The 27,311-nt window shown below is 38.5% G+C and overlaps 1 protein-coding gene across 3 annotated transcripts in view; it reads left to right on the top strand.

The window, feature by feature from the left end:
* UNC79 (unc-79 homolog, NALCN channel complex subunit) overlaps positions 1-27,311 on the top strand; it is a 185,972-nt gene that overhangs the window by 88,867 nt on the left and 69,794 nt on the right. The window contains exons 22-30 of one of the 3 annotated variants that reach the window (XM_055304182.1): positions 2,765-2,946; positions 4,632-4,833; positions 5,472-5,651; positions 7,138-7,203; positions 15,128-15,414; positions 17,677-17,859; positions 18,466-18,628; positions 21,102-21,251; positions 21,833-23,017. In XM_055304182.1, coding sequence (XP_055160157.1) covers positions 2,765-2,946; positions 4,632-4,833; positions 5,472-5,651; positions 7,138-7,203; positions 15,128-15,414; positions 17,677-17,859; positions 18,466-18,628; positions 21,102-21,251; positions 21,833-23,017 — 2,598 coding nt within the window. The remainder of the gene's footprint in view (positions 1-2,764; positions 2,947-4,631; positions 4,834-5,471; positions 5,652-7,137; positions 7,204-15,127; positions 15,415-17,676; positions 17,860-18,465; positions 18,629-21,101; positions 21,252-21,832; positions 23,018-27,311) is intronic. The other 2 variants (XM_055304183.1, XM_055304184.1) reach the window with 2 other exon arrangements.

Raw genomic sequence — 27,311 nt, 5'->3', positions numbered from 1 at the left:
ATCTGGCCCCCTCAAAGAGTTCTTACTTTTTGATGCCCTGAGAATCCCTGGGGCTGATTTATATGATAACATCAGCTGTTGTAGAGAATTAGAGTAATAACATTTCCTAGCCTTGGGGACGCCTGGTATTGGCAACATTTTACAGGTATTTAAATACAAGTAAAGCAAATAAATATTTATGCTCTTTCATTCCAATTTAAGAATTATATTATTCTGAATCACAGCTTTGATTATGCTGTTTTTCTATTCAAAAAAACCTATGGAATGAATAAAGTTCAAAATAAAGTACTTACACGGACAATCAAAACATCTTCTGGTCTAACTGCCTTTATAGCCTCATTTCCTGCTCTTTCTGACACCCTGTTGCAACTTCTCCATTGCTTCCTGCTTCCCTCACCTTTTTCTTGGCCACTCTACTATCTGACATCCTCTTCTCTTCAAGGTCCATTCAAATGCCACCTCCATTGGATCTACCTTCACATGCCACCAGTGAGTTCCACCTTTTCAGTTCCCCTGGTGGAAAGTGATTTCTTTGTCCCTTGGTCTCCCTAGCATTTTATTTATACCTCATTAGTAGTATCTATAGCTCTTTATATTACATTTCAGTTATAGCCATACCTGTCTTATTTCTTTAGTCGACTTTTACACCAAGACTTGGGAGTGATTCATAGGTTGCTCAGGTTGTAACAGAGTGCCATAGAATGGGGGGCTCAAACAACAGACATTTATTTCACACAGTTCTGGAGGCTGGGAAGTCCAAGATCATGGTGCCAGGAACATATGGTTACTCTCTTCTCTGTGTCCCCACATAGCAGAGAGAAAGTTAGAGAGCTCAGATTCCCATCCTCTTCTTAAAAGAATACAAAGTCCAGCACGGGGGGTCTTACCTTCATGAGATCATTTAAACCTAATTATCTCCCAAAGGCCCCACCTCTGAATGCCATCAGATTTGGGGGTTAGTGCTTCAACATATGGATTTTGGTGGCAGGAGGAGAAGAAACACAAACACTGAATCCTTAACAATTCATTTTTCTATTTACTTCCATCCTCCAAGTATCTAGGATAGTTTCTTAGTTTTATATGTGTGTGTGTGTGTGTGTACATATTTTTAAGTATATATTTTAAATATATATATATAAATGTATTTTTTTTAAAATAAGTAAACTGGCAAATTTACTGAATAAATATTACATGTACTAGGCACTATGGGACCAATAAAAAGAAGTATTTAATTGATGAAACAAAATATAAACATGGAGGAGGTTAAGAAACTAAAGATATAAATATAATTCAAGAGCACAAAAAAAGAAAACATGTCCTGTAGCTACATATGAACATACAAATGCCTTATGTGAACAAACAGGTTGTAAACAAATAGTATTTTTTCAGGAGCTCATGGGACCAAAAGGCCACTCTAGGTCAGAGTAGACTTCACAGAACAGATAGAATTTTACCAGCAGGTTCTTTAAGGATGGTAAGAACATCAATAAGCAGAGAGGAACAGAAAGAATATTCCAGGCTACTGGAATAGCTTAAGTAAAGTACTAAAATGTTTTGTTTTCATGGCACTAGATTACTTCCCTAGCTACTTTAACGTTTTATAAAGCCATGTTTTAAGAATACCTGGAATCACTTAGCAGATTTGCAGAATGATTGGAAATCCATCTCTGACTGCCTTGCAGAGTTGGGTAGGGGATGGGGAAATAGGGGATGGGGATTAATGAGCGCACCTAGCATGATGAGTACTGAATAATGTATGGAATTGTTGAATCACTGTATTATACATCTGAATCTAATATAACATTGAGTGTTAACTATACTGGAATTAAAATAAGAAACTTAATTAGGGGCATCTGGGTGGTTCAGTTGGCTAAGCATCTGCCTTTGGCTCAGGTCATGCTTCTGAGTCCTGGGATTGACTCCTGCTTTGTCTCTTTGCTCAGTGGAGAGTCTGCTTCTCCCTCCTCCCTTCCCTCTGCTCGTTCCCCTCCCCCCACCTCATTGTCTCTCAAATAAATAAAATCTTAAAAAAATGCTTAATTAAAAAAAAAGAAATCTATCAAGTAAGCATGCATCTATTGCATATAAGGGCAGCCCGGGTGGCTCAGCAGTTTAGTACAGCCTTAAGTCCAGGGTGTGATCCTGGAGGCCTAGGATCGAGTCCTGCGTCGGGCTCCTTGCATGGAGCCTGCTTCTCCCTCGCCTGTGTTTCTCCCTTCCTCCCTCCTTCTCTCTCTCTCTCTCTCTCTCTCTCTCTCTCTCTCATGAATAAATAAAATCTTAAAAAAAAAAAACCAAAACATATGACTGCTATAGCCTTAGGAAGTCTGTTTGTCATTTCACATCATCATACACTAAGAATGTAGCAGGGGGTCCAGAATCCAAAGTCAGCTTAGTGGGTACCTCCTGTCTTCCTGTGTGGTCCATAGAAGGGCCCCTGGAATGGACAAAGAAATGAGCATGGAGGAATTTTGAATACTTTGAAATGTAGTTTGAATTAAATAATGAGGAGGACCATTAAAAAAAAAAAAAAAAAAGACAAGTCACAGCTAAATCAAGGCTGCCCAGCAGAAAAGTACTGCAGTAAGTAGAAACATTTTCTGTTGAACAGATGAAATGGGACATTCAAGAAGGTGGCATTAGAATTTCCTTTTGGTTTTTCAAAGCAGGGTGTGGGGAGCCCCAGAGTTAACTTTTTCTCTGTGGGTTAAGTTCTTGTCTAAATAAGTGTCATTTTTTTTGTCCTCTGCCTTTTACATTGCAGTGGAAAAAGTGGCTGTGATTTGTAGATTTTTGGACATTCACTCAGTGACCAAAAACCACCTGCTGAAGTATTCCTTGGCACATGCCTTCTGCTGCTTTCTCACAGCTGTGGAAGATGTCAACCCAGCAGTGGCTACCAGGGCCGGTCTCCTGCTTGACACCATAAAGAGGCCAGCATTGCAGGTGATGTCCCTCAGATGTGTGTTATCTGCTCTGTGGATGGTGCTCTGCTCTACTAAACACATACAGTACTAATGATGATGACAGCAAGAACAGTGGGAATTTTTAAATGGAGAAAAACATCCCAGATCCACACCTTATTAACAGATCTCTTGTTTTTATTTCTCACTGCTCTTTTCAGTCTTTGTCCATATAGTGATACCACTTTTGACAGATACAATACTTCTATAACTTTTTTTGTGTGGCAGATTTTTTAACTAGGCTGGTTTATCTTCTACTATTTAGCTAGCTCCTGGGCTGGGAGCTCTTGTCATTAGAGCCTAGATACTAAGAGAAATCATCTCCACAATGAATTATAGCATAAATCAAAGCAAGACCTGAGAAGGCAAATATGCCTACCAAAAGGAAAGTCAAAGGAGCGTGAAATATGAGACCTGGAGAGAGTCGTATATTTATTTTATTTGGTGCCTTTATTTTATAACTGAAGAAACCAAATCTCGAGATAATGTGAATCTTCAAAGGACACAATTCTTCTAACGTTCTAGTCTCCTGCCTTCCCACAATGGCATCTTGTTTATTACTATATCATTGTAATTAAAGCTAATAATAATGGCAAGAGCTAAAATTGGCCAAATAGGTATTGTCTTTCCAGGATAGTCTATTAAGCTTCTCATTATCCATTGTCTCATTTAATCCCCACAATAATCTTGTGGGTTCCCATTTTACAGATGGAGAAGCTGAAGGTTGGGAGAGGTAGGTAACTTTTTCAAAGTCACATGGCTAGTATGTGGCAGAGCAAACTCAGGTTCTGAGTTATAATAATGTCCATGTTCTTAACTGTATCTGTGTCTATACACTGCTTCCAATCCAGTATAAGCGTTCCTCCTGTAAAAGAGACCGAGAAGAAAGTGCAGGATCTGAGAAATTAGGTGGTTATGCTGACTGTGGACCCGCACTCCCCCTTATAAAAATTCCCACTTATCTTCTGTATACTCCTTCTTTGTTGGTCTTAAGATTAGGTAGTTGTGTGTCCCACCCCTGCCCAGGACCTGTAATGTAGGAAGCACTCAATAGGTGAGAATGGCATGAATTAATAGAATTTCCTGGATGAATTATGGATTTTAAATTTCATTCAGTTAGAAAAAAATGAGAATGGTAAGCAGGCTCAAATACTGGAAAAATGGATGCTCAATCCAATCAAACTTGATTCTTTGAGAGTCTGTGTATCACTAACATTCCAAGAAGACAAAATGAGTTTACTTTCTTTTAGAACCATGGCATTTAGCATTGAAGAGGAATTAGAAAACTGTATTGTATATTCTAAAATGTAGCTTTGGAAGCATGCTTCTTTTAATAGAAACTATAGACATTGAAAAAAGAAACATGAGTTTGGGAGCATTTGGATTAAGTGGTTATTAATGAATGCATTTGAAAACCTGTAACATACATTTAGTTTAGATTCCTGAACTAAAATTCAAGAGATATTCTATAATTAGAAGAAGTTCCTCTTCTGCACTTTATTTCTACCAAACTTGTAATAAAAGATTTCATTTGGATTATTCTACATGATATGTGTGAATTGTGGTGGTTGCCTTGTTTCACTGACTTTGCATAGTGTATTTAATTCGTTTGAAATAACTTAGACGTTTACATCTGACTTAACCTTTCTTCCCCCCCACCCGCCCCAGGGCCTGTGTCTCTGTCTTGATTTCCAGTTTGATACTGTGGTTAAAGATCGACCCACAATACTGAGCAAGCTTTTACTCTTGCATTTTCTTAAGCAAGATATTCCTGCCTTGAGCTGGGAGTTCTTTGTCAACAGATTTGAGACACTTTCTTTGGAAGCTCAGCTACATTTGGATTGTAACAAAGAATTTCCTTTTCCTACAAGTAAGCAAAATAAAGAACTTGCTTTAAACAGTCACAGTTCCTCTTCTATCTGCTAGCTAGGCAGACCATACTATGTATGTAGCTTAATTTCCCATTCTGGAGGATGCCTTGACTTCATGAACTCAGTTTTTCAAATATTTATTGAGTAACTCTGTAGTAATCCATAATAGATGAACTATTTTCTGGCATTGCAAAAGTGAAACTCTGCTCATTTCCTTGAGGACCTATGATAACCATTTTTGACTGTGTATTCCTTACATTTAACTCAGTTGTCATGTTTACAGTGTTTGTGAGCAATTTTGTGAGATAAATTTGCACCTTGTAAATTCACTTTAGCATGCTTATTAATAAGTTGGTTACCTACAGCTCTAAATAGATGGGAAGAATTGTCCACTCAACTATCTAATGATAATAAAAAAATTAGACAATGTAATCTTACGGTCTAAGTGGAAAAATCATAGACAATGGTCATGATAGGTAATAGTGATGACTTTTTATGTAAGATTCACCATAAAGAGATGAATGATTCATGTGTCCATGAAAGCGGTTAATCTTGAAAATACACAAAGAGGGATTGTTTTAAACTAGTTGTGCTGCATGACCCATTAAAGAAAATAACATCTAATTCCTTTTGCAAGCTATCACTGCTGTAAGGACTAACGTCGCTAACCTCAGTGATGCAGCGCTGTGGAAGATCAAGAGGGCTCGTTTTGCGAGGAACCGTCAGAAGAGTGTGCGTTCTCTGAGAGACAGCGTGAAGGGGCCTGTGGAATCCAAGAGGGCACTCTCTCTTCCTGAGACCTTGACCTCCAAAATTCGTTGAGTATCTTCTTCCATCCTTCCTTTAAATCTGTTTAATGTCTTTCTGAGGCTGACTTGTCTTGTTGAGTGTTCATAGAGAGTAGCATGTTTAGCAAACTAAGCTCCTTTAATAGGTTTGGGCTTCAGATTCCCTAGAGGGTCACCCCCAAGAATGTCAGTGTCCTGGGGGGCTTTTTCCAGTTTGTGGGTGAAGCAAAGCCCTGGTCCAGCAGTAGATTGTTTTGAAATGCAGAAGGCAGCAAATCCACTGACTTGGCTAGAAACATAGAAGCAGCATCTGCTCCTGAGTCCTAGGACATAAGTGTAGGTACTACCAGCCCTTGTAACCTAAGAGCTTCCTGAAAAAGATTTGGGACAGGTCAGACCCATGGCAGCTGAGGAGGCAGAGTGGAAATTTGGAGTGGATTTGCTTTTCATATATGATGGAAACAGCCAAACAAGCTCCCAGACAAACCAAAAATAATGGTTGCTTTTGAAAAGGAAAAGCCAGCTGAGGAGAAGTTGAATTTCTGTGCAGCTCCACCAGATAATTTATAAATAAAAATAAGCTTCATTGGCAACTTAAAAAAAAAAGACCATGTATACTTGTTTTCTAAAGGTCTTTCTTTATATTGTGCTTTGAAAGAAAACAAAAATTTCCCTAAATTACCAGATGACTAAATGAACTCTAATGATTAGCAGTGGCTCATCAGTGACAAATAAAAATTCATAACTAAATAACCATATTAGTGAATGAGTATATTTAAGTATGTTACTAACTTGTAAACTTTATCAAGTGATTTAATTTTTAAATAACTTCTATGAAATTCATAACACAAAACCATAAAACATATTTCTTATCCTGTCAGAAGTGGAAAGGTTTGCTTTTCTCACTGGCATTGTATTAGAAGACAACCTTATATAACATAATCATTTTTAATCACAAATATGATTTGATTTTTTTTATTACATTTTTCTCTATTTTATGACAAGCTATAAAAATGTGGTATTGCGAACTTTGGAAGAAGTCAGTGAAAGCCCTTCAGCAATCAATAACTCAGTTTATCAGGGAGCAGAGATTATAGTAGGTGGCCATTTAAGAATAACCTGTGGTAGTCCTATGCCCCAGGGAAGACCGAATCAGATACTAGAAGCCAATATCTAGATTAAATAAATTATAATTTCTATGAATTTCCCAGTTCTTTTATAACTTAACCAGCCACTTTGGGATATAAGGTTAACTTCTTGTTCTTTTCTTGTTAATTGATTCACATAACAATTTTGAAGACTACGAATTTAAGTAACACTGAAAGGTGTTCCTGAGATTCACAGAAAAACACAAAGCTTTTGTGATGCAAACATCTTTTGTGAGATGTTAATTACAAATAGGAAAACTAAACTTAAAACATGCCCCTACTATCCAGTGAGTTAGAACTGAGTGTATTTTCTAGGCTCAAGTTGTTTTTAATGCTTATTTCAATAGAGTTGTTGTTGATTTTTAAGCTATGAGGTTGACCAGGCATGAGCAGTCTGCTCCAGCTCTCGGTGGGACACCTGAACAGACACCAGGTGGGTACTTCTGACGTGGAAGGGCTGTATGCAAGTGTCTATCCCAGGTGGACAAGGTAAAGAATGCAGTGTCTCTAACTGGACCAGAGTGCTATATTTAGAATTTGCAAACTTGAAGGGTCTTACCCCAGATGCTCAAGCATTTGAGCCCCTGACATAGCAATTCTTTCTATCTTAACATGGGCAGATGTCTTTTGATCCCATTAACTTTTGGTCCAGTAAGAGGTATTACGTTAACTGAATATGCACTTTTCCCCAGAGAGCCAGTATGACCAGAACTATACATAGTACTTATATTTGTATGTGTATTTGTACATACAAATATTGTATTCATATATATCCGCTATAGGAAAAACATACATTTCATTGACATTTTAAAAGGCTATATATTTGAGCCACCATCATTCACTCATCCCTGTAGCCATTCTTGATTCTTTGCAACTCTACATGCATTTCTGTCTCTCAGGGAAAGGAGGATTTTGATTGTTTGGAGAACCCTAGGATCATATTTGACTTGGTACAGTGTAACTACTATTCGATATCCCATGAAAGATTGTAGTTTATCATGAAGGATCTTAAGGATCGAAGGGATACTGGCAAGACTATTACAGACTGAATGTTATCTATGCAAATGGTGCCACAGTGCACTGGGAAGATTGTGAAGGGTCTGAATAGCTGCTCATTTGTCAAAAACAAACTTGGTAACTACCACCTGCATGTCATGCTATAGAAAGAACATTCGGTTTTTCATCTAAAAATAGTTTTAAGGTAAACTTTTCAGAATGGCCTGAGAAGGAGGCCTTTAGGACCAAGTATGCTAAATGTTATAAACCTGATGCCAGAAAGAGAGGCAATTAGGGATGAGGGTGATGGGAAGAGAGAGCCCCAAAGATGATGAATGCTGACAGCAGGTGTTGACCAGAGTGTATTTTCTCTTTTAAAATTGTTGACAAAGAAGGATTAGCAAACCCCTGGCCTGATCTCCCTACCTGTTTTCTGTATCAGTCGGGCTTCAAATGTACTGGGATTAAAAAAAAGAGAGTAAAAGTAAGGTCTTCTGATCCTGAGCTCTGCCACAATGCAAAATCCATGTGGTTCCCCTTCAGTGAGATCATTTGGAGATGCATCTTAAGCAATTTCATAAATTATCTTTATTTTACCCCATCTTTCTGTTTTTAAGGCTTAGTTGAATTAATTATTCAATTAAATCCTTTAATTATTATTATTACCCATTTTCACAATACGAAAGAGTCCTCTCACATCTCTGTGGGAAAATGTATTCATATGTTTCCTGAGGTTAAAAAAAAAAAGCCTTTGGGCCTCTAATTGTCCCACCAAATGTGACCAGATGGAAATGGGGCAGATAACAGTGTTATTTATATTAAAATATAAAGCTAAAGCTTCTAGAAAGATAATTTACACACCACCGCTCTAATAAAACCTTGCTTAGATTTGGAAACAACTGGCTTAGCTTCTAAGGCCATTTCAAACTAGTTTCTCATTTTTGCACTGTTATTTACTAGACAGTAAATTTTTTAACTTGGGAACAAAGACATGCCAGGATAATCATGAGATCATAGAGGATGGTTTAAGATAGTAATTACGTGGAAGCTGAAGAACCCGATACTCACCGAACATACTTTTATTTGGTGTAAGTCTTAAGCTTCTCTGGACAGGACCTCTTATTGGTTGGGCCTGAAATAAAGTCTGTTCCCTCTAGTTACACAGCAGGAGTTGATTTTAACAGCTGTTTAGGCTGAGCTTTTTTGACATTGGACTTACAACTACTGGCTTTCTGATCGTATCTTTTACATATTACCTACAAGAAATTATGCGTCAGAAGCACACTTATCTGAAGGTATATTCCACAAGGCTAGTGAAGAGCTGCATTCCTTTATGATTAGCATGAGTAAAATCAAAGACCTTTGCTCATGTGAATGACATTCATAGGAAATTACAGCTGGAATATTAGAGATATGCTAACGTTATTATTTTACAGAAGAGGAAACTGAAGTTCCCAATAAGAAACATGTTTCACAAAAAAAAAAAAAAGAAAGAAACATGTTTCACAAACTTGTTGGTGATAGATCTGGGTCTCAAGCCCAAGCATCTTGATTTCTTATGCAAGGCATGCATGGTAAATGCCAATAAGAGCTCAGTACTTTTCTTTAATCCTGATTGGTGAAATATAGTTTCACCTGCTAATCTGAAATTGGTATTATAGTTACTTATAAGGTGTATTTCCACTTATTCTGTGAAAACGAGGAATTATCTTTGGTGATTCAGAATAATAATTATTGATTAATAATCAGTAGGTTATTGATTATACCTAATCAATAGGTTATTGGTTATTAATAACAATAATCTGTGTTGACAATTTAGTATAATATAACAGTTTTGATAGGTTTTCATAGCACAACACTGAAAGACTGGTATCTACTCCATGTGGTCACGGGGAATTCAATTATATCTTGTTCCTCAGCCCCTGAAATGAATAAATAAACAATGGTAGGTATTTAGTAATGATAATAACAACACTTGATGTATCTGTAGTACCTCTTTATCTCTTAAGAGTGTTTTTAATACAAATAATCTAATTCTGATTTCACAATGACTCTGGATATATGTAAAGTATTATTATGATTTTTTTTGTTTCACATATGGAAAGGAAAACTGAGGTCCTGGGGGATTAATTAATTCTACTAAGATAACTTGAGATCATATATAACTGACTAGCTGCTGACTAAAGCTTGGGTCTAGAAGACTTGATTTGCTTTCTTTCCACTATAATTACCTCTTGATGCCTTGGTATTAGGGCGTTCCTGTCCTGTGGCACATGAAGACACCAGTCTGGTTTTAGAGCTAATGTGGGCACTCATGTCTGCTACAGTGTGCTTAAAGATCATGAACGTCCACACCAAGAGACCTTTCCATTTAGGACCTACAGATTGGTCTAGAAGTGTCCTACTCCCTAAAGCAACATGGATACTCTCAGTTCCAGCTTGAAGAGAAATCTTGAGAAGATCTCTTGGTCTGAATTTGTATGGGCCTTTCTCATATGGGCCTCTCCTGCCCCCTTCCTGCCCCCCCCCCGCCTCCACCCTGCTCCTGTTAGTGTCCCAGCATAAAACTCCAAATTACTTCTCTTTGGGCTCTCTCTTTCTTTCTAGAGGTGATCAACAACTCACATCTTCACTAATTTGCAAAATACCTATTGATCATGAAGATTCAATAACTCAGAACAGTTATTTTTTTAAATTAAATTCAATTAGCCAACATGTAGTACATCATCAGTTTCAGATATAGTGTTTAATAATAATTTTAATAGGAATGCCCTTGTTTGAAATAATAGTTTGGGAAATGGCAATTTCTATTGAACAGATATTTATTGGGCACCTTTGATACTAGGAAATATAAAGAATGCAAAAATACCTTGGAAATCTCTATATTCTCAACTTGATATAGTCAAGGAAGGCAGATAAAGTGTGAACATGAGTAAACTCATCTCGTGTGAATGTGACAGTGCTATGGGATGGTTCACATCAGGCACAGTGGGAAGAGAGCTGGGGGCAACAGGGACAGTCTTGTAGAGAGGTGGTTTTCCAGCCAGGCCTTGACTGGTGGATAGGATGTAAAGGAATGTTTGTGGGATAGGAAGAGGCAAAGGCAAGGATGAGGAACATGGGACAATATGGAGTTAGTCACTGGCCACAGCTTTGCAGCCCTTTTACTGTGTATGCACACAACAGAACTGCTGTGAATGGAACTTTAAATTGGATTAATGGGTTAGGGAGATCAGAGAGGTGGTTTAATTAGAGCTAGCAACATAATGCAAATTCATTTATGGTGCTTGTTCATTGGTTTCTCTGCAACAAATGCAGAGTAAGCTCATGGAAGTGGTGCTTCCTTCCTCTACCTAATTTGCATTTGTTGGTTTAACAGAGGGCTTGGTGTGAGTCGGTTTACACAGATGAATATTCCCCATTTCCTTGCTGTTTGGGGACTTCATCAGTTTTTCTCATATATAGAAGTAATATTTATCTGAGATGTTTATTTGAATCCAGTGTACTTAGACACTTAAGAATAAGCACCTAGTATATATGTCAGACGCTGCCCCCTATTCTGTGAGGGATATAAAAATGAATAAAACATGGCAAGTTACCTTCAAGGAGCCTTTGGTCTCCTTGGGGAAATTGGCAAATGAGTAAATTGAGAGTTCTGCCTCGCAATTTGCCACATGTTAGGAAATGGTAAAAGCAATTTTCCTCTGTTCTTCTCTCTCTCATCCTCCCTCTTTTCTTGTCTTTGGTGATTTATAGAATTTAGAGATCACACCCAATTCCTGAGAGGAGGGTGGGAATGTGTAGTAAGAATGGCTTCTGAGGACCGAATTCACAGGATGAGATTGGCTAGGGGTGTGGGTGCGGGGAGAATAGATCACCCTGAGCAAAGACACAAAGGTGGAAAAGTGTTGGCTGTTGTTCTGAGATCTATGAGTAGCCCAGCTTGTAAGAACATTGAGCATTTGGGGTGCAATAATAAGAGATAAGTCTGGAAAAGCAGATCCTGATCCTGCCTGGTTTCAAATCATCAAAGAAATAAAATCATATTACACTTTGGAGCTTCAATCAGTTGTGCCACTTTGTAGACAGATTGTGATGGACCTGGTCCATGATAAAGTTACAGTAGGAATAACTCTGCTTCATGATTCTAAAAATGCTTACATTTTTCTTTAGAGAAATGATAAAATCAAAAATTTTAACAAGTTAAATATCTATGGTTACATATAGGAATTTCATAGACTAGAATTCAAAAATGTTTTAAATGTCCTATCTTAGAGACAATATCGTAGGCATTAAGTTTTAAAATGGAAATTTCATACCCTTTGTAGATAACTAAAGCAATATACTGTCTTTATGAATAAAGAAAATTCTGGCTTTTCTAAGCTAATTTTTTCTTAGTTGATTAAGGAAACTTTCCTTTATGAAGAGTATACCAGTAACAAGCTTATGCTATTTTAAAGAAAGATAATAGATAAGGCATAGACTTGCAAAGCCCTCAACTAGATGAATATATTTTTGGAATGAAGTTTTTTTTCACTTAATGCAAAAGGCTTTATCCACTAGTTCTTTTTTTTTTTTTTCAGTACATTTAATGGTTTGTTAAAGATCATTCATTATTGCCTGTTCAGAGAAAGCAAAGAGCAGCAAACTTAAAGCTAAAACATGGAAGATCAGCAAAGACGTACTTCAAATGAAAATAGGGCACTTATGAAATGGTACTTAATCATTAGGAAAATATGATTTGATGGGAAAAGTTAGGTTGCACATTTTATCTTAGTTTACTATTTTTTTTTGAGGAGGGGTGCAGCAGAAAGAGGGAGAGAGAATCTCAAGTAGGCTCCATGCTCAGTGCAGAGCCTGCTGCAGGACTCAATCTGGACCTTGAGATCATGACCTGAATCAAAATCAAGAGTCAGAAGCTTAATTGACTGAGCCCCCTCAGGGGCCCCAGGCTGTACACTTTTTAAATGAACGTCTACTTGCAATGAGAAAAAGAATTTTGAAATATTAATATTTAGAGATGAAGTCTAATGACTTATTTTCTACAGAGCTAGGATAGAATCAAATAAGGAGCCAGTGTCTTCGTGTTGGGCCTTGTGTGGGAGCTCCCTGGATTTTCAGGGCTATAAAACAAAGGGGTAGCTCCTTCCCCTACAGCTCCATAGCTCCATTTTTAACATGGGGACTTTGGAGTCTAGCCAGTCTGAACTTGGAGGGGACTGAGCCAGGCAGTGCTACAGGGTCTCTTAAACCTTACCCCCCAGAGCTGAAACAAATGGAGGAGTGAAGCTATATTCTAATAGCCATCCTTGCTGCTGTAATAGCATTGAATCCTGCAGGGAGCCTGCATTCTCACACTTGTCACATTCTTGGCCCAAGCTCGCCCAAAGCAATAACTCCTTCTAGTTGTAAAGTAAATATTCTGTAGGAGAAAGAAATCAAGATTAAATATTTCTCAGTGCTGGAAAGATAGTTCTCTAAACTTTTTCTATTTTATTTTATGGGGATTTACATTAGTAGTGCATTTGGTCTGATCTTTTATTCCAAACATTTAATTATAGTACATAGCAATGCTTCACACTTCTGGCCTTTTGGTGAATGAAATAGGGTGTTCCACAAAAATTGACTTTTTATCCTGGTGGCTGATGTGTGCCTCATGGAATGAGGGTATTAACAATTTACTGATCACTGTCATTGATGCCTGTAGAACGCTGTAATAAACAAGTCCTTAGGATTTATTTGAATGATTTTGGATAAAAGCTTCCCTAACGTACATCACCCACATTTACTTTTCATACACAGACTCTAGGAGACAGAAAATGTTAATGTCCTAGGGTCATATTGAAGTTTATCAGATGGTTTCCTCTAAATGGGAGGCTCTTAGATTTGATTTTGTTGCTCTTCACCCACTATCAATGATCCCTTCTCAGTATATCACTTTTGAGCCAGATGGACATTATTCTGAGCGCCTGAGGGAAAACTAGACAACCAAGCTTGTTACCTTACATGTAGTTCTAGACTAGTAAATTCTGAATTTACATTACCTTCATTTTTTTTAACATTACCTTCATGCCACTACTCCAGAGAAAAGTGTTTGACCTTGAGACAGTTAATTTCCACAGTCTCCAGAAGCATTTCTTCTATCCTACTTCCCTTGGCTGTGTCCTGAAAGATTGAGATTTTGCTAAATTAGTTGAGGAGTTAATGGATATAAATTACCACCTATTTCCTTTTTGTATCTTTTTGCCATAATTATATGATATATATGATATATGACATAAACATGGTTTGGTTTATGATGGTTCATAACCAAAGCCTGTTGTTTAGCAGAAATTTTCTTTGCAGGGTAGGAGATGAGAACTGTGGTGGGTGTCACCTAAGCCTCCCAGCAAAAACCTTATTTTCAGTCTAGAAATTCTGATGTTGTTTGTCAAAGAAGGGATAAGAATGCAAAGTGTATTTTGAATAAGTTCCCAAACATAGAGAAGAGCAAATCTCATTCTTCCTTCACCAAAAGTCCTCAACTAAACCAGATCAGGAGAGAGAGAAAAACAAGCGGAGATAGGGTATAATTTCTGACTTTGACCAATAACAGAGAGAAAGTCAAAGTCAGGGAGATTCTCAGATACAATTATTTGTTAAGAGTGAGTCCAGTGCTAAGGTATTTTTTTCTTTTCGTGTAAACTTTCAGCTCACCTTCATGTGGTGTTTTTCTGTTTTTAAAAGCTCATGCTTCTTTCTTCCTGTCTGTCCCCTCCCTTATGTGTTTCTCATTTCATCCAGCAGGGCTTATAATTTGCTATTTATAATTTTGACTATATTCTTCAGAGAGTACCCACTGCTAATATCTCAGGATTTGGAAAAGAAAACTTTCCCCCCCACCAGCTGATTTATGAACATAACTGAATTGAGATAATAATTTAAGCAAAATAGCTCAGTGGATTTTAGAATATTATTTTTGTGGTTATTTTTATGTACTTATTTTTACAAAGCTGGAGGAGAAACTTCTCTTTATCACTGAGGATAAAACTTTGCCAAGATATTTTAAAAATCACTAAATACAAAGTTTATTTAGCTATTTTTCTTGCCATTTGAAGAGAACCTTGCTATATATAGTGCCTTATTTCTATTTCTATTCCCTTATTATCCCCAAATTGCTTGGTTGTTGATGAACACAATAACTTCCATCCCTGGACTTTGCTTAGTAGAACATATTTTGCCTTTAAGTTTGTCTAGAACACAACCTTTAAATATTCAGTGGAAGCAGAAGGAAGGATGCTGTACCCATAGGTGAGATTTTAGTGTGACCTTAACTTCATTGTGAGGGAGCCACCCACTGATGGCCTTTGTTGTACTGACAGGACAACAATCTCCTGAGAATGACAACACCATCAAGGACTTGCTCCCAGAAGATGCTGGGATCGACCACCAGACAGTTCACCAGCTGATTACAGTGCTCATGAAGTTCATGGCGAAGGATGAGAGCAGTGCCGAATCAGACATCAGCAGTGCGAAGGCCTTCAACACAGTCAAGCGGCACCTGTATGTCTTACTCGGCTATGACCAACAGGAAGGTTGCTTCATGATTGCACCACAAAAAATGCGCCTGTCAACTTGCTTTAATGCATTTATTGCCGGAATTGCCCAAGTAAGTGTAAGCTTTCAGGAGTCATACCATTAGGGTTTTAGTAGAAACAAATTATTAAATTCCATTTAGCCAACATTAGTTCTGTGTAGAGGTTTGTGCAAGTTACTTTATTAGGCAGGAGTATGTGGAAGGGAGTATAAGATGAATAAGACTAATAAGAATTTTTTTTGAGGGGGCAGTGAGAGTAGAGTATACCTTACACATGAAATTTACCATTTTAACCATTTTAAAGTGTGAAATTCAGTGACATTTTTTTTTCCAGTGGCATTAACGAGAGTCACATTATTATGTAACTGGAACAACTATCCATCTCCAGAATTTTTTCATTATCCTGAACTGAAACTCTACCTATAAAACAACAGGGGAGTGTAGAAGTTTTGTGTATGGGTTTTTTTTTTTTTAGGATTTTATTTATTTATTTATTCATGAGAGACAGAGAGAGTGGCAGAGACACAGGCAGAGGGAGAAGCAGGCTCCATGTAGGGAGCCCGATGTGGGACTCGATCCCGGGACCCCAGGATGATACCCTGGGCTGAAGGTAGGTACTAAACCACTGGGCGACCCAGAGATCCCCTGTGTATGGTTTTTTTAAAAAAAATCTTTTATCCTTTTTGGCTTCAAGTGGAGAGTTGAGATAATCATACAACTTATTTCGTGTTACATTATCATCAATGGCTTTTTCTAGATTTGTCTGCTACTCCTAATGGCTGTATTTTATACTATGGTGTACATTTGCCATGCTTTAACTATCCATTCTCCCAGTGATGAACACCCATATTGCTTGCTCCCAACTACTTACCACTCCAGACAGCTCAGCAATGAACATTTTGCACATGCACCTTATCCACCATGGAATTCCTTTGACATATGTATGCAAGAGCAGAATTAATGGATTATTTTTTTCTGTATGCCTAACTTGACCAGTGCTACAAATCTCACTCTCCAGAATGGCTGCAGCAGTCTGCAAGGGTGTAGAACTTGAGGCTGGAGAGAAATTGATATGAATTTCAACTCTGCCACTGTTATTATCTGTTGTGACCTTAGGCATCCTCTGCTTCTTTGCCCATGGGTTACAGTTTTTGTTTTGAAAGATTAGAGATAACATATTGCAGAGCACTTAATCAGTGCCTGTTTCATGATAGGAACTATAATGGTAACTGTTATCAATTTGCTCAAATAGATTATAATATAATGAACACAGATAAGTAAAGTAGGAGCAATATGTATATAGTTGTCTTTTGTCAATGCTGGTGACTAGATGGATCACCACTAATACTCAGTTGTTTGTGATGTGTGAAGAGAGGATGCACCATTTCAGATACTGAACGCTGTCTTCCTCCTTTCTTCCCTCACTTTGCTCTTTCTATATTTAAATTACGCATATTTATTTAATAAAGTAAAACATTAAATACAAATCTCCACAAAACCCATGACAAAATAAGTCACTAACATTTTGGTGCATATTTCTGGCTACAAATTTATTACTTTCATATTTACATATATACATTTATATGTGTATGCACAGATTTTCTACAGCATATTATCTGTATTGATAAATATATGTAACCTTTTTTTAAGCCTAAAATTGATTATGAAGTTGATATCATGTAAATAAATTTGCATCATATCCCAGTGAATGGCTACATAGTATTCTATTGTCATACAAATACTCTTTCACTTAACTCATCTTGTATTGTTGAACATGGAGGTTATTTTGAACAGGGAGGTTATTTTTGATCTGGGGTGACTATAAGGCTAGATATCTTTATGTATCCATTTTGGAATAGTTGTCTGACTTTTTCCATAGGATATATACATTTAAAGGCAGGCTATGTACCTTTCCTTCCTTCTGAGTAGATATTGCTAAATTGCTTTCCTGAATTTAGCAGTATGTGTTGAGTAATCCTCTTGCCAGTGGCATCTAAGAATGCCGTTTCCCCCAGTGTTTACCAATAGTAGGTGTTTTCATTGATTCTAATATAATTCTAGTTAATAGCTTCAAAGGACACTTGAATAGATAAAGTTTTATTTTCAATAGCTAATGCAGTAGATACATGAAATAAGTAGTTAAGTGGATTGAAATGATTTTAATTTATAAGTTTTTTTAAAATTTCTCCCTTTGTGGTAACTGGCCATTATGTTAACATTCTGTGAGATGCCTTTTCAGTATTTTGCCTGTTGTTTGATGGTTCAGATTTTCCTTTTGGCTTCTGGGTGTTCTCTATAGTTTTTCTTCAATTCTTAATATTTTTCCTGTTTCAGGTAATGGACTATAACATTAACTTAGGAAAACACCTTCTCCCTCTGGTGGTTCAGGTGCTCAAATACTGCTCTTGTCCTCAACTGCGCCATTATTTCCAGCAGCCTCCTCGTTGTTCTCTCTGGTCCCTAAAACCTCATATCCGGCAGATGTGGTTGAAGGCCTTGCTTGTCATCCTTTACAAGGTGAGTTGCTATGGTCAGTCTTTTGTAGGGTGAACTTTATTCTCTTAGAGAGGAGAACACTTAAGGGATCTAAATGGAGAATTTTGTAGGATAGAAATTTGACCTCCAGGGGACAAACCATGATGTGTACAATTAGTGTTGAGAACTAAAGGATCATTGGAATGCAAACAGCAGTAGAGACCATGTCAATGTATGTGCTACAAGTGTTTGAAACAAACAAAAATGATGAGGTGTAGGAGGTTGTGATCCACAATCTCTGTGTACACTCAGCATCTCTTATTTTATCTATGTGTAAATCATTCTGTCAGAAAGCAAGGAAAATATTTAAAATTGTATTCATACACCAAGCGTTTATGCCAGATAATTTTCTTGAGAGAAATTTTAACTGTGAACTGGCATGCCTTGCCGTCTGTGGTTTGGTGCAAGAGTAAGGGAATACAGTCCCTTGTCAAAATAAGGCCCTGATAAAAACTTCTGGTTTTGCTTTTCTGTATATTTCTTTTTAACTCCAAGAAGTACTAAGAAAAGTATCTAGCAAGATCATGTGGAAAAACTTACCCTTCAAAATAACCATTTATATTTTTCTCCCTCCATTTTATTGAGCAGTATCCATATCGAGACTGTGATATCAGCAAGGTCCTGCTGCATCTGATTCACATCACAGTCAATACACTCAATGCACAGTATCATAGCTGCAAGCCACATGCCACGGCAGGACCTTTGTACAGTGACAACAGTAACATAAGCAGATACAGCGAAAAAGAAAAAGGTACTTTACATATCTCACTTCTATCCCAAACTTAGCTTGTATATGTAGTACATTTCTGAATAATGTTTTTCTTAGAAGATAGTGGAGCACCCGCAGATATCATTCTGAAATCAAAAAAATCACCTACTACTTCATTAATATTCCAACTTTCTCATGTATGTTGCTGCTTTAATTTTTTAAATGAGCATTCAAGAGAAATAGTTGATATACTTCTGAAGCCCATTTCATGAGAAATGTTTTGTAAAAAAAAAAAAAAATTGCTGTTTGGTTAAGGAGCCTTTGTACGCCTTGCCCTATGTGTTGGAAGCATCTTGTTTTGGGCCGTGAAGTAAATCTTGGTAGTCGGTGGAGCCATGGTCTTGTCTCTAGTTTGCTTCTGAACTTTGTGCTCACAGATTTGAATGGAATTTAAATTTGCTGAAATGTTTCTTCCCATCCTCCTTGTTCAATAAGAAAATGTTTTAAGGCAACAATAATGAAATTTTTTTTCTGCATAGGTTTAAATTATTTCTAGTATCAACACCTTTTTTATTGATAGCTTTTCTGCAAAGGAGGCAGTCAAATGAAACTTTAGATAGAGTAAAATCCCAACCAGGATTTTTTCGGGTGAGAACTGTCTTTAGTATAAGTCACAAGGTGTCTAGACTCTTGTAAAAGGTGGCATCATCTAATCTATCTTGGGAGAAAGCCAAGCACCCCATGACCCTTTGTGGTGTTAGTAGATTCTGACTTGGTAGGACTGCTCTAGAAATAACCTCACTAGGGTGGATCGAAGCTAGTGTTCATTTATTGCTAAAAGATCCAAGAATATAGGTTGGCCACAGACAGAACTGTGAGAACGAAGTTCTGGTGCAATTCAGAACTTTCCTGAAGAATATCTTGTCTACCAGCTTAGGTCCCAATTTCTGGAGAATTGGATAGAGTGCATCAAAGTATAGCTGTCCTCAATCCAGGCTCCGTGTTTGGGCCAATCTCAGAAAAGCCTCTCTGAAGGGGAGGAGCCATCTCCAAGTCCTTCCATCTCTCATTTAGGACATTTGAGAATTATTTCAAAATCATGTAATGGAAGTCACACAACCATTTCCTTGAAAAACTGTATTTTTCAAAAGGGAATATATTTTTTAAAGGATATAAAGAAATAAAACAGATTATAGTGTTGCATCTTCCCAGGAACATGGGAACTTGATAGGCTTTGTCATCTTTGCAGAAGTTCATCAGGAGTTTTGTATCATTTTGATCATTAACACTCATTTTTTTTATTTGACTAAAGAAGATTAGTATGATTATTTTATCTATCATCTGTTGCTTCAAATTTTACTTCGTTGTAGAGTCTTGTGTTTGAGGACAGGATTAGTCCTTAAAATTTGGCTCTCTTCTTATACAACTCCCTGAATACTCAAGAAATCTTAGTCATAATCACACACACCTGAGCCTCATTTTATCATATAGATAGATATAAAATAGGCCAAATACTATGGCTTCAGTGATATTCATCTTGAATTCCATTTATTGTGGTATGAAGTGTATTTTTGTAGCTTTTTAAATTCTACTTTGTACCAAATTTTGGCCTTTCCAAAGGATGAAAGAAGAAATATTATTAAGTGAACTCTATGGGTTGCAACATAGCAATCCTTTCCTCATTAATGTATTTATGACTTTACCTTTGGTTTAAAAGTGGCCAAATAGAGATAAAAGAGTACATAGAAATAATCTTGCTAGGCACTCTAAGTGACAGATTTGTTTACAGAGCCTCAGTATCGTCAAAGAGTCTCTAGGATGCATAATAGTTACATGTGGCAAATTCCACAGAGAAGGGTCTGACTTTAATATGGGGGAATGTTATTTTTTGTTTTCTTTTTCCTTTGTTTACTTTTTCAGTCCATAATCATTTGTGGAGCTTTTGAAATGACCAGTGGCTTTTCTAAGCTTTTCTGTGTGTTGTGTGTTTCATTACCAAGTGTAGAGTACAGTATTTTGCATTCACAAAGTATAAGGTGCATGTACTGTTAGGCTGTGTCTATGCCAGTTCTCACATCCCAGGAAGGCTTATATATTTTTGGAAAGGGCGAGATCTACTCATTTTGTTCAATTTTCTTTTGCCAAATTAGTCTGAAATTCACTCAAAGCAGGCATGTTCAAGGAGTGTCAGAGATTCTCAAAATGTGTGCGTGTTATCTGATTTTAAGACCAGTGGAAAAATTTCCCCATGAAGGCCCTATTGGAATATTGACATGCCTCTCTTGAAAATGCTGCCAGTTGTCACATGGAAAACGAGAGGCGACCTTGTAACAGGTTGCTCAATCAACATTTGGATAATTTGACATCTGAATGAAATACCAATGGCCAGAACTTGAGCTGGTGTAGCTATCAGCCCAGACTTGTTCCCTCATGCTTTCATTGAAATGCTTGTGTAGACACAGCCTAAGAGAGAGTAACCTCCCAAGTGTAATTTTGACTTTCTCTCCCCAATTAGAAGAAGATAGTGTTTTTGATGAATCTGATATTCATGATACACCTACTGGACCCTGCAATAAAGAGTCTCAAACTTTTTTTGCAAGATTGAAAAGGATAGGCGGCAGCAAAATGGTGAAATATCAGCCGGTTGAGATGAATGTTCAGAGAAGTATGAATTTTTTCCTCTTAGTAATTTTATGCAGAAATGTTGTACTCTACCGTTTGTTTGGGGTGAAATCTTAATTTTATTATGTTACTACACATTTTAATACCGTTGATTTTATATATATGTATGCACAAACAGTATATATATATCCACACTTATATATATACGTGACTTGACAGATACATCATTAACGTCATGATCGTCTTAGAGGGCCATTGCTTGATTTGATTTGTTGCAAAATGTTTGCTTCTCTTCCACACGAATTGAATACAGTTTCCCAGATCTGCCTCAGCCCAAAAGCGATCCCCTCTCCTGTGCACAAATGAATAGAGCTGAGGAATTATCCTGAAGTCTTATTTTGGAAATAAGATCTTAAACTGCCATTTCGGGTTCTCTCATTCCAGAGTTTTCTGGTTTTTGAAATTAGAATGAAACTACAAAAACTTGGCCAGAAAGTCAGTTTTACCTCCTGTTGGAGCTGGGATTGTGATTATGATTTATGCCAGTTGTATGCCCAAGTATGAGGGGAAAAGAGTGGTGGCATCTCCAAGTAAAATAGTACTAGCTCTTTCTGTTTTAATCAGGTGAAATAGAATTGGCCGAATATAGAGAAACGGGTGCATTACAAGACAGCATTCTACACTGTGTGAGAGAAGAAAGCATTCAGAAAAAAAAGCTGCGCTCTTTAAAACAAAAATCTCTTGATATAGGGAATGCAGACTCCCTCTTGTTTACATTAGACGAGCACCGGAGGAAGTCCTGCATAGACCGGTGCGACATAGATAAGCCTCCTGCCCATGCTGCTTATGTCATGCAAAGGCATGACCATGGTCGCCCCAGGCAGAATTCGGCTACGAGGCCTGACGACACTGAAGGCCCCGAGAACCCAGCAATGGAAAGCTTCCAAGAGACTCGCAGGCCTGTCATACCCGAAGTTAGGTTAAACTGCATGGAGACGTTTGAGGTCAAAGTAGATTCTCCTCTTAAGCCTGCTCCGAAAGAGGATTTAGACCTGATAGATTTGTCCTCTGACTCAACATCTGGACCTGAAAAGTGCTCGGTGCTGTCCACGTCCGACAGCGACTCTCTTGTGTTCGAGCCTCTTCCCCCTCTCCGCATTGTAGAGAGCGACGAGGAAGAGGAGACCATGGACCAGGGAACTGATGGTGCCTCCGGTCAAAACGCTGCCTCCTCCCCCTCCGCCCCCAGCCCCCACTCTGTCCTCAGCTTCAGCACAGCCCCGCTCGTGCAAGTAAGTGTGGAGGATTGTTCCAAAGACTTCTCTTCCAAGGACTCAGGAAATAACCAGTCAGCAGGTGCCACGGACTCTGAAGAACTTTCGAAGCCGGAGGAACCACAGGACCTTTCCTGTGGCAGCCCACTCACGCTCAAACAAAAGCGAGACCTCCTTCAGAAGTCCTATGCTCTCCCTGAGGTGTCCCTGGACGACAACCCCGAGCCCAGCATCGGGGAGGAGAAGCCCCGTGAGCTGATGCCAAGTTCAGGGACGAAAACCGTCCTTCTCAAAGTCCCCGAGGATACCGAGAACCCAACAGAAAGTGAGAAGCCCGACACCAGTGCCGAGTCGGACACAGAGCAGAATCCTGAGAGGAAGGCAGAAGAGGAGGGAGCTGAGGAATCTGAGTTCAAGATCCAGATTGTTCCCAGGCAGAGGAAACAGAGGAAGATTGCTGTCAGTGCCATCCAGAGAGAGTACCTAGACATCTCCTTCAACATTCTAGACAAGCTGGGAGAGCAGAAAGATCCAGGTAAGTTCGTCTCTATTCTTCCTCCCAGCCCGACATGCAGGTTTGTGCATCTTTCTCATTCAGGTCTCAGCACCGGGTATGCATCAAACTCTCAATCTTATAATGTCAGACAGTGACATTATAATTGCTTTGGAGTCACTCTGAATCCTTCCTGCTTCCCAAAGCATGTTGGATTCAGATGTGGTTCTACTGGCTCCATGAATGTTTCTGAATCGTTGTTTCTAAACTTTATCGTCCATTCTTGACCATCCTTGGCACTAAGAGGCAGTGGTTAATTCATAGCAAGATATCTCAGATATCATCTCAGCCTTCCTCAAATTGCAAAAGTCATCAATTTGAACTCTTTCTGCCTTCTTTGTTTTCTCATGCTTTAGCAAGCTTTGATACGTAGTCCAAAGAAGGAACAAACATGAACAGTTAAAATAAAGCACAGAGTGCTTAGAATGGTTAAGAATGGAATATAATCATGTAGGGTCCACAGTGGATCACATACTCTAACCAAATGTCAGCAGTCTGGTGGACATTGTGTGTGTTCAGGAACTGAAAAACCCCACTTGCAACCTACCCCCTCATTCATGGGCACCACTTGATGGTGAAGTTGTTATGGCACGTGGATTTCCTGCCTCAGGGGTCATTTCTTGCCTCTCCTTGGAGGCACTGTTTTTAAGAAAGATAATTTGAAAAAAGCAGCAAGCCATGGTGTACTTCATCCTAAAGCAGTCTTTTGCAGTATTACCATAATGCTGATTGCAACACTTCATGTCTCAGCTCTGATCTTAAAAAACAAAAACAAAAACAAAAAAACAATGTGACTCTTTAGAAAAAATGAAATTGGCCAGGAATGATCATTGTAGTAGATACATAACTTGTGGACCGCTGAGAACTGTCAAAGATCTTGGAGATTTATAGTGAAAATCTATCCTTTTCTGTAAGAGGAGACGGACGCTCTGAGGAAGTAACGTGCCTGGGTCCCACGGATAGGGAGTAGCTGTACCAGGACTATTGTCCTGATTCTAGTCCTTCCTCTCCCACTGCTCCACACAAAAGTAACTCCTAAGACAAGGGATTCAGATCTTTGATTTGCCCCGGCATTCCCTGAGAGTTCCAGCTGTTCACTACCTCCCAGAGCAGAGCTGTGTACCTCAAAGGTGCTCTGTAAAAATCTGTTGAATGAACGTTAGTATATTTGGAAAGGGTTATGCTCCAGCCAGGCAGGTGGAAGAATAAGAGCATGTCATAATAGAGTTTAAGAAGATTTCTAGGGAAACTGGGATACCTTCTTATTGTTTGGAGCCAGGAAAATTGCTACATATAGATGGAAAAAAGCATTGACCTACAGACTATAGAGGTCTATAGAGTGGATATTTAAGAAACCATGTAAGTCTATAGAGTGTGTGTGTATGATATATCAGTTCTGGTGTGTGAGTGTGTGTGTGTGTTGCCTCCTTTATCCATCCTATATCAGATTGTTTCCCAGGCTACCAGGGAGGAGATTGGTTTCATATTAATATGCCTGTTACCAGGACAAGAAGAAAGCATCTAATAATTATGATAATATGTTTTTTAAATATGTATATGTGATACTGTCATAATAGTTTTATATCTGTGTAGTGTCCTACCTGCCACAGACACACTGATCTATCCTCCCTCCCTTACTGGGTGCTGGAAGGAGGCCTAGGCTCAGAGTAAGACACAGGCTTCCCTAGACCTTCTTGCCTCTGTCAGTTGCAGTAGAGGGAGGCCCAGATATCTTCAGCTTCTAGTCCTTCCAAACTCAGAGCCTTGCCACTCACTGCTGATTGCCTTGAGCTACCAGGTCTGATTGCATCATGCACTTTCTCTCTGTTTGTATCAGACTCAGGTCACTTTTCTAATTTTCATAAAGTACTACACATCTCCTGTTTTGAACTTTTGTCTTACCTTATGCTAGCTACTGAAACCCTTCCTCCATCCTTCATAAGCAAAGTCCCTATATGCTGTCTCATCTGACTACTCTCTTCACGCCCTAGTCTAGAGGAAACCCGACTCTGCCCCCAAGGACACTGCTTCCCTCACTACCCCTGGGCTTGGGTGAGAGGTCGGCACCTTCCTTGCTTACAGCTGCCCCTTTCAGACCATTCCTACCTTGTCTCAAAAAAACCCAAAACAAACAAACAAACAAAAAACCCAACTCTGAACCTCATCTTACTGACCCTTGATTTTTTTTTTTTAATCTGGTAACAATTTGACCCCTGTCTCTTTTTTCACTCTTGTCTAAACTGTTTCTGCCTAAATTCTTATGATTCCAATATTAGAGTAGATGACCCTTCTGATGCTCTGGCTTCTCAGTTCCTTGAATTCATCTTCTATAGTGATTTTGTTTTTATCCTGCTCCCTAGCTCAGCTGTTTGTTCCCATGTTCATAACACAGACCTTGTTTTTACCAACAACTGCAGCCTTTCTACAGTGTCATTCTCATGCCTCCTGTTCCATTTCCTCTCTCTCTGGACAACCCTGTGATGGTCCTACTATCTTTCATGTCCCTCCTCTACTTGATGTCTTCTGTCCTCCTCCTTACTCAGGTCAATCAGTATAGCTCTCCCTCCCTGAACCCACTCTGGCCTTCACTTTTTCAGACTCTTACTTAAACACAATCCTTGTCATATCCATCTTTCCATCTACCCACACCCATACCTATTCAATGAGTGTGACTGGAGAAAAACACATAATATTGACTAGGTCTCATTTTAAGTTCATGGCCATAGATCTCAATGGGGCCTTAAAATACCTGTCAATCATATATTTCCCTGGGTAAAATCACGTTTCCATTCTCCTAAGTGACTATTTCATGGTGAATTGTCTTTCCAAACTTACAGTAACTCTTCCTATTTGACATAATCAGAAGAACTTTCCACAGCTTCCTACCACCTCATTTGCCTGCCTTCCAGCATCTATACTTGTACACCTGGCCTTTGTGGCAGGGTCTGGTTTTACTGCTTAAAGCCAGCCTTCCCACATGTGAACAAGATTCCATTTCTTTTACCTACTCAAGGATATTGGCCTAGAAATTCTCTTTTTTCTCCCACCACCCAAACCTTAGTTTTTTCTTCCTAAGATATTCTTTTTTTCCCCCCTAAGATATTCTTTTTATTTTTTCCCCTAAGATATTCTTGACTAGGACATACGGACATAATCTTTTTTCTTTCTTAAAAAAAGCGCCCTTGATCTGAGTTCTCCCAGTTATTATCTCATTTTGTTCCTCCCCTTTTAGCAAAACATTTTAAAAAATTGCCTTTATAATCATTATCTCTAATTTTCTCCCATTCTGTTCTTTCTAAAAAGAATTCATTCCTATGAAGCTTTCCTCCCTAGTGGCTCACCCAAATGTCACTTGTCGAGGTGACCAGTGACCTCCCCAATGGTCAGTTCTTAGCTCTTACCTCCCACTTTGGTTGGCTTCTTGTACACCATAATTTCTCGGTTTTCTGCTTGTTCAGTGGTCACTACTTCTCAATCTCTTTTGCTGGTTCCTCTTTATCTCTCTAATGAGGGAGTGTCCTACAGTCTGAGTCCTCTGACTCCATTCACTCTTTGGGTGATCTCATCTACATTATGATTTTACATACTGTCTGAATGCTGAGGCAAACTCACTCAGTTGCCTATTGCTGGAATAATACAGTGTAACAAATAAGCATAAAATCTTAGCAACGTATAATAATAAGTAATAAGTATTTATTTAATTGGACACTGTGGATTGGCTAATCTAGGCTGAGCTGGGCCGGGTGGCCAGTTTCTTCCTGGAACCTTTGAAGCCTGGGAATATCTTCTCATGGTGATGGCAGAGACTCAAGAGGGCAAGTCTAAATGCACAGGCACTTTTCAAGCCTTTGGTCATGTGATGCCTACAAACATTCCATCAGCCAAAACAAAGTCAAGAGGGAACCCAAAGTCAAGAGGGAAATATACCCTGCCTCTTATGAAGGAGGAACTTCTAAATCACATGGCAAAGCGCATGGATTCAGGGAGAAGTAAAGAATTGGAGCTGTATCTCTCAAGTTTTACATGGGATGTACTCATAATAAAAAATTCTCTATTGGTTATCTGAAATTAAATTTTAACTGGAGATCTTCTATTTTGTCTGGTCACCTTAATTTGCCTTCAGAATATATCCAGAATCTGGTCCCCTGCTTTCACTCTGCTCTGAGCCCCCACACCTCTCACTTGGGTTAGTGGCTATAGCCTCCTAATTGGTCCCCTGCCTTTTACCCTAATTGCCTTCATACCTTCCCAACACAGCAGTTAGAGTGATCCTTTA

Source organism: Nyctereutes procyonoides, unplaced genomic scaffold, assembly GCF_905146905.1.
Source record: "Nyctereutes procyonoides isolate TBG_1078 unplaced genomic scaffold, NYPRO_anot_genome, whole genome shotgun sequence".
Taxonomy (NCBI): domain Eukaryota; kingdom Metazoa; phylum Chordata; class Mammalia; order Carnivora; family Canidae; genus Nyctereutes; species Nyctereutes procyonoides.
Note: the sequence above shows the minus strand (reverse complement) of the source record. Positions and strands in the feature narration are given on the sequence as shown.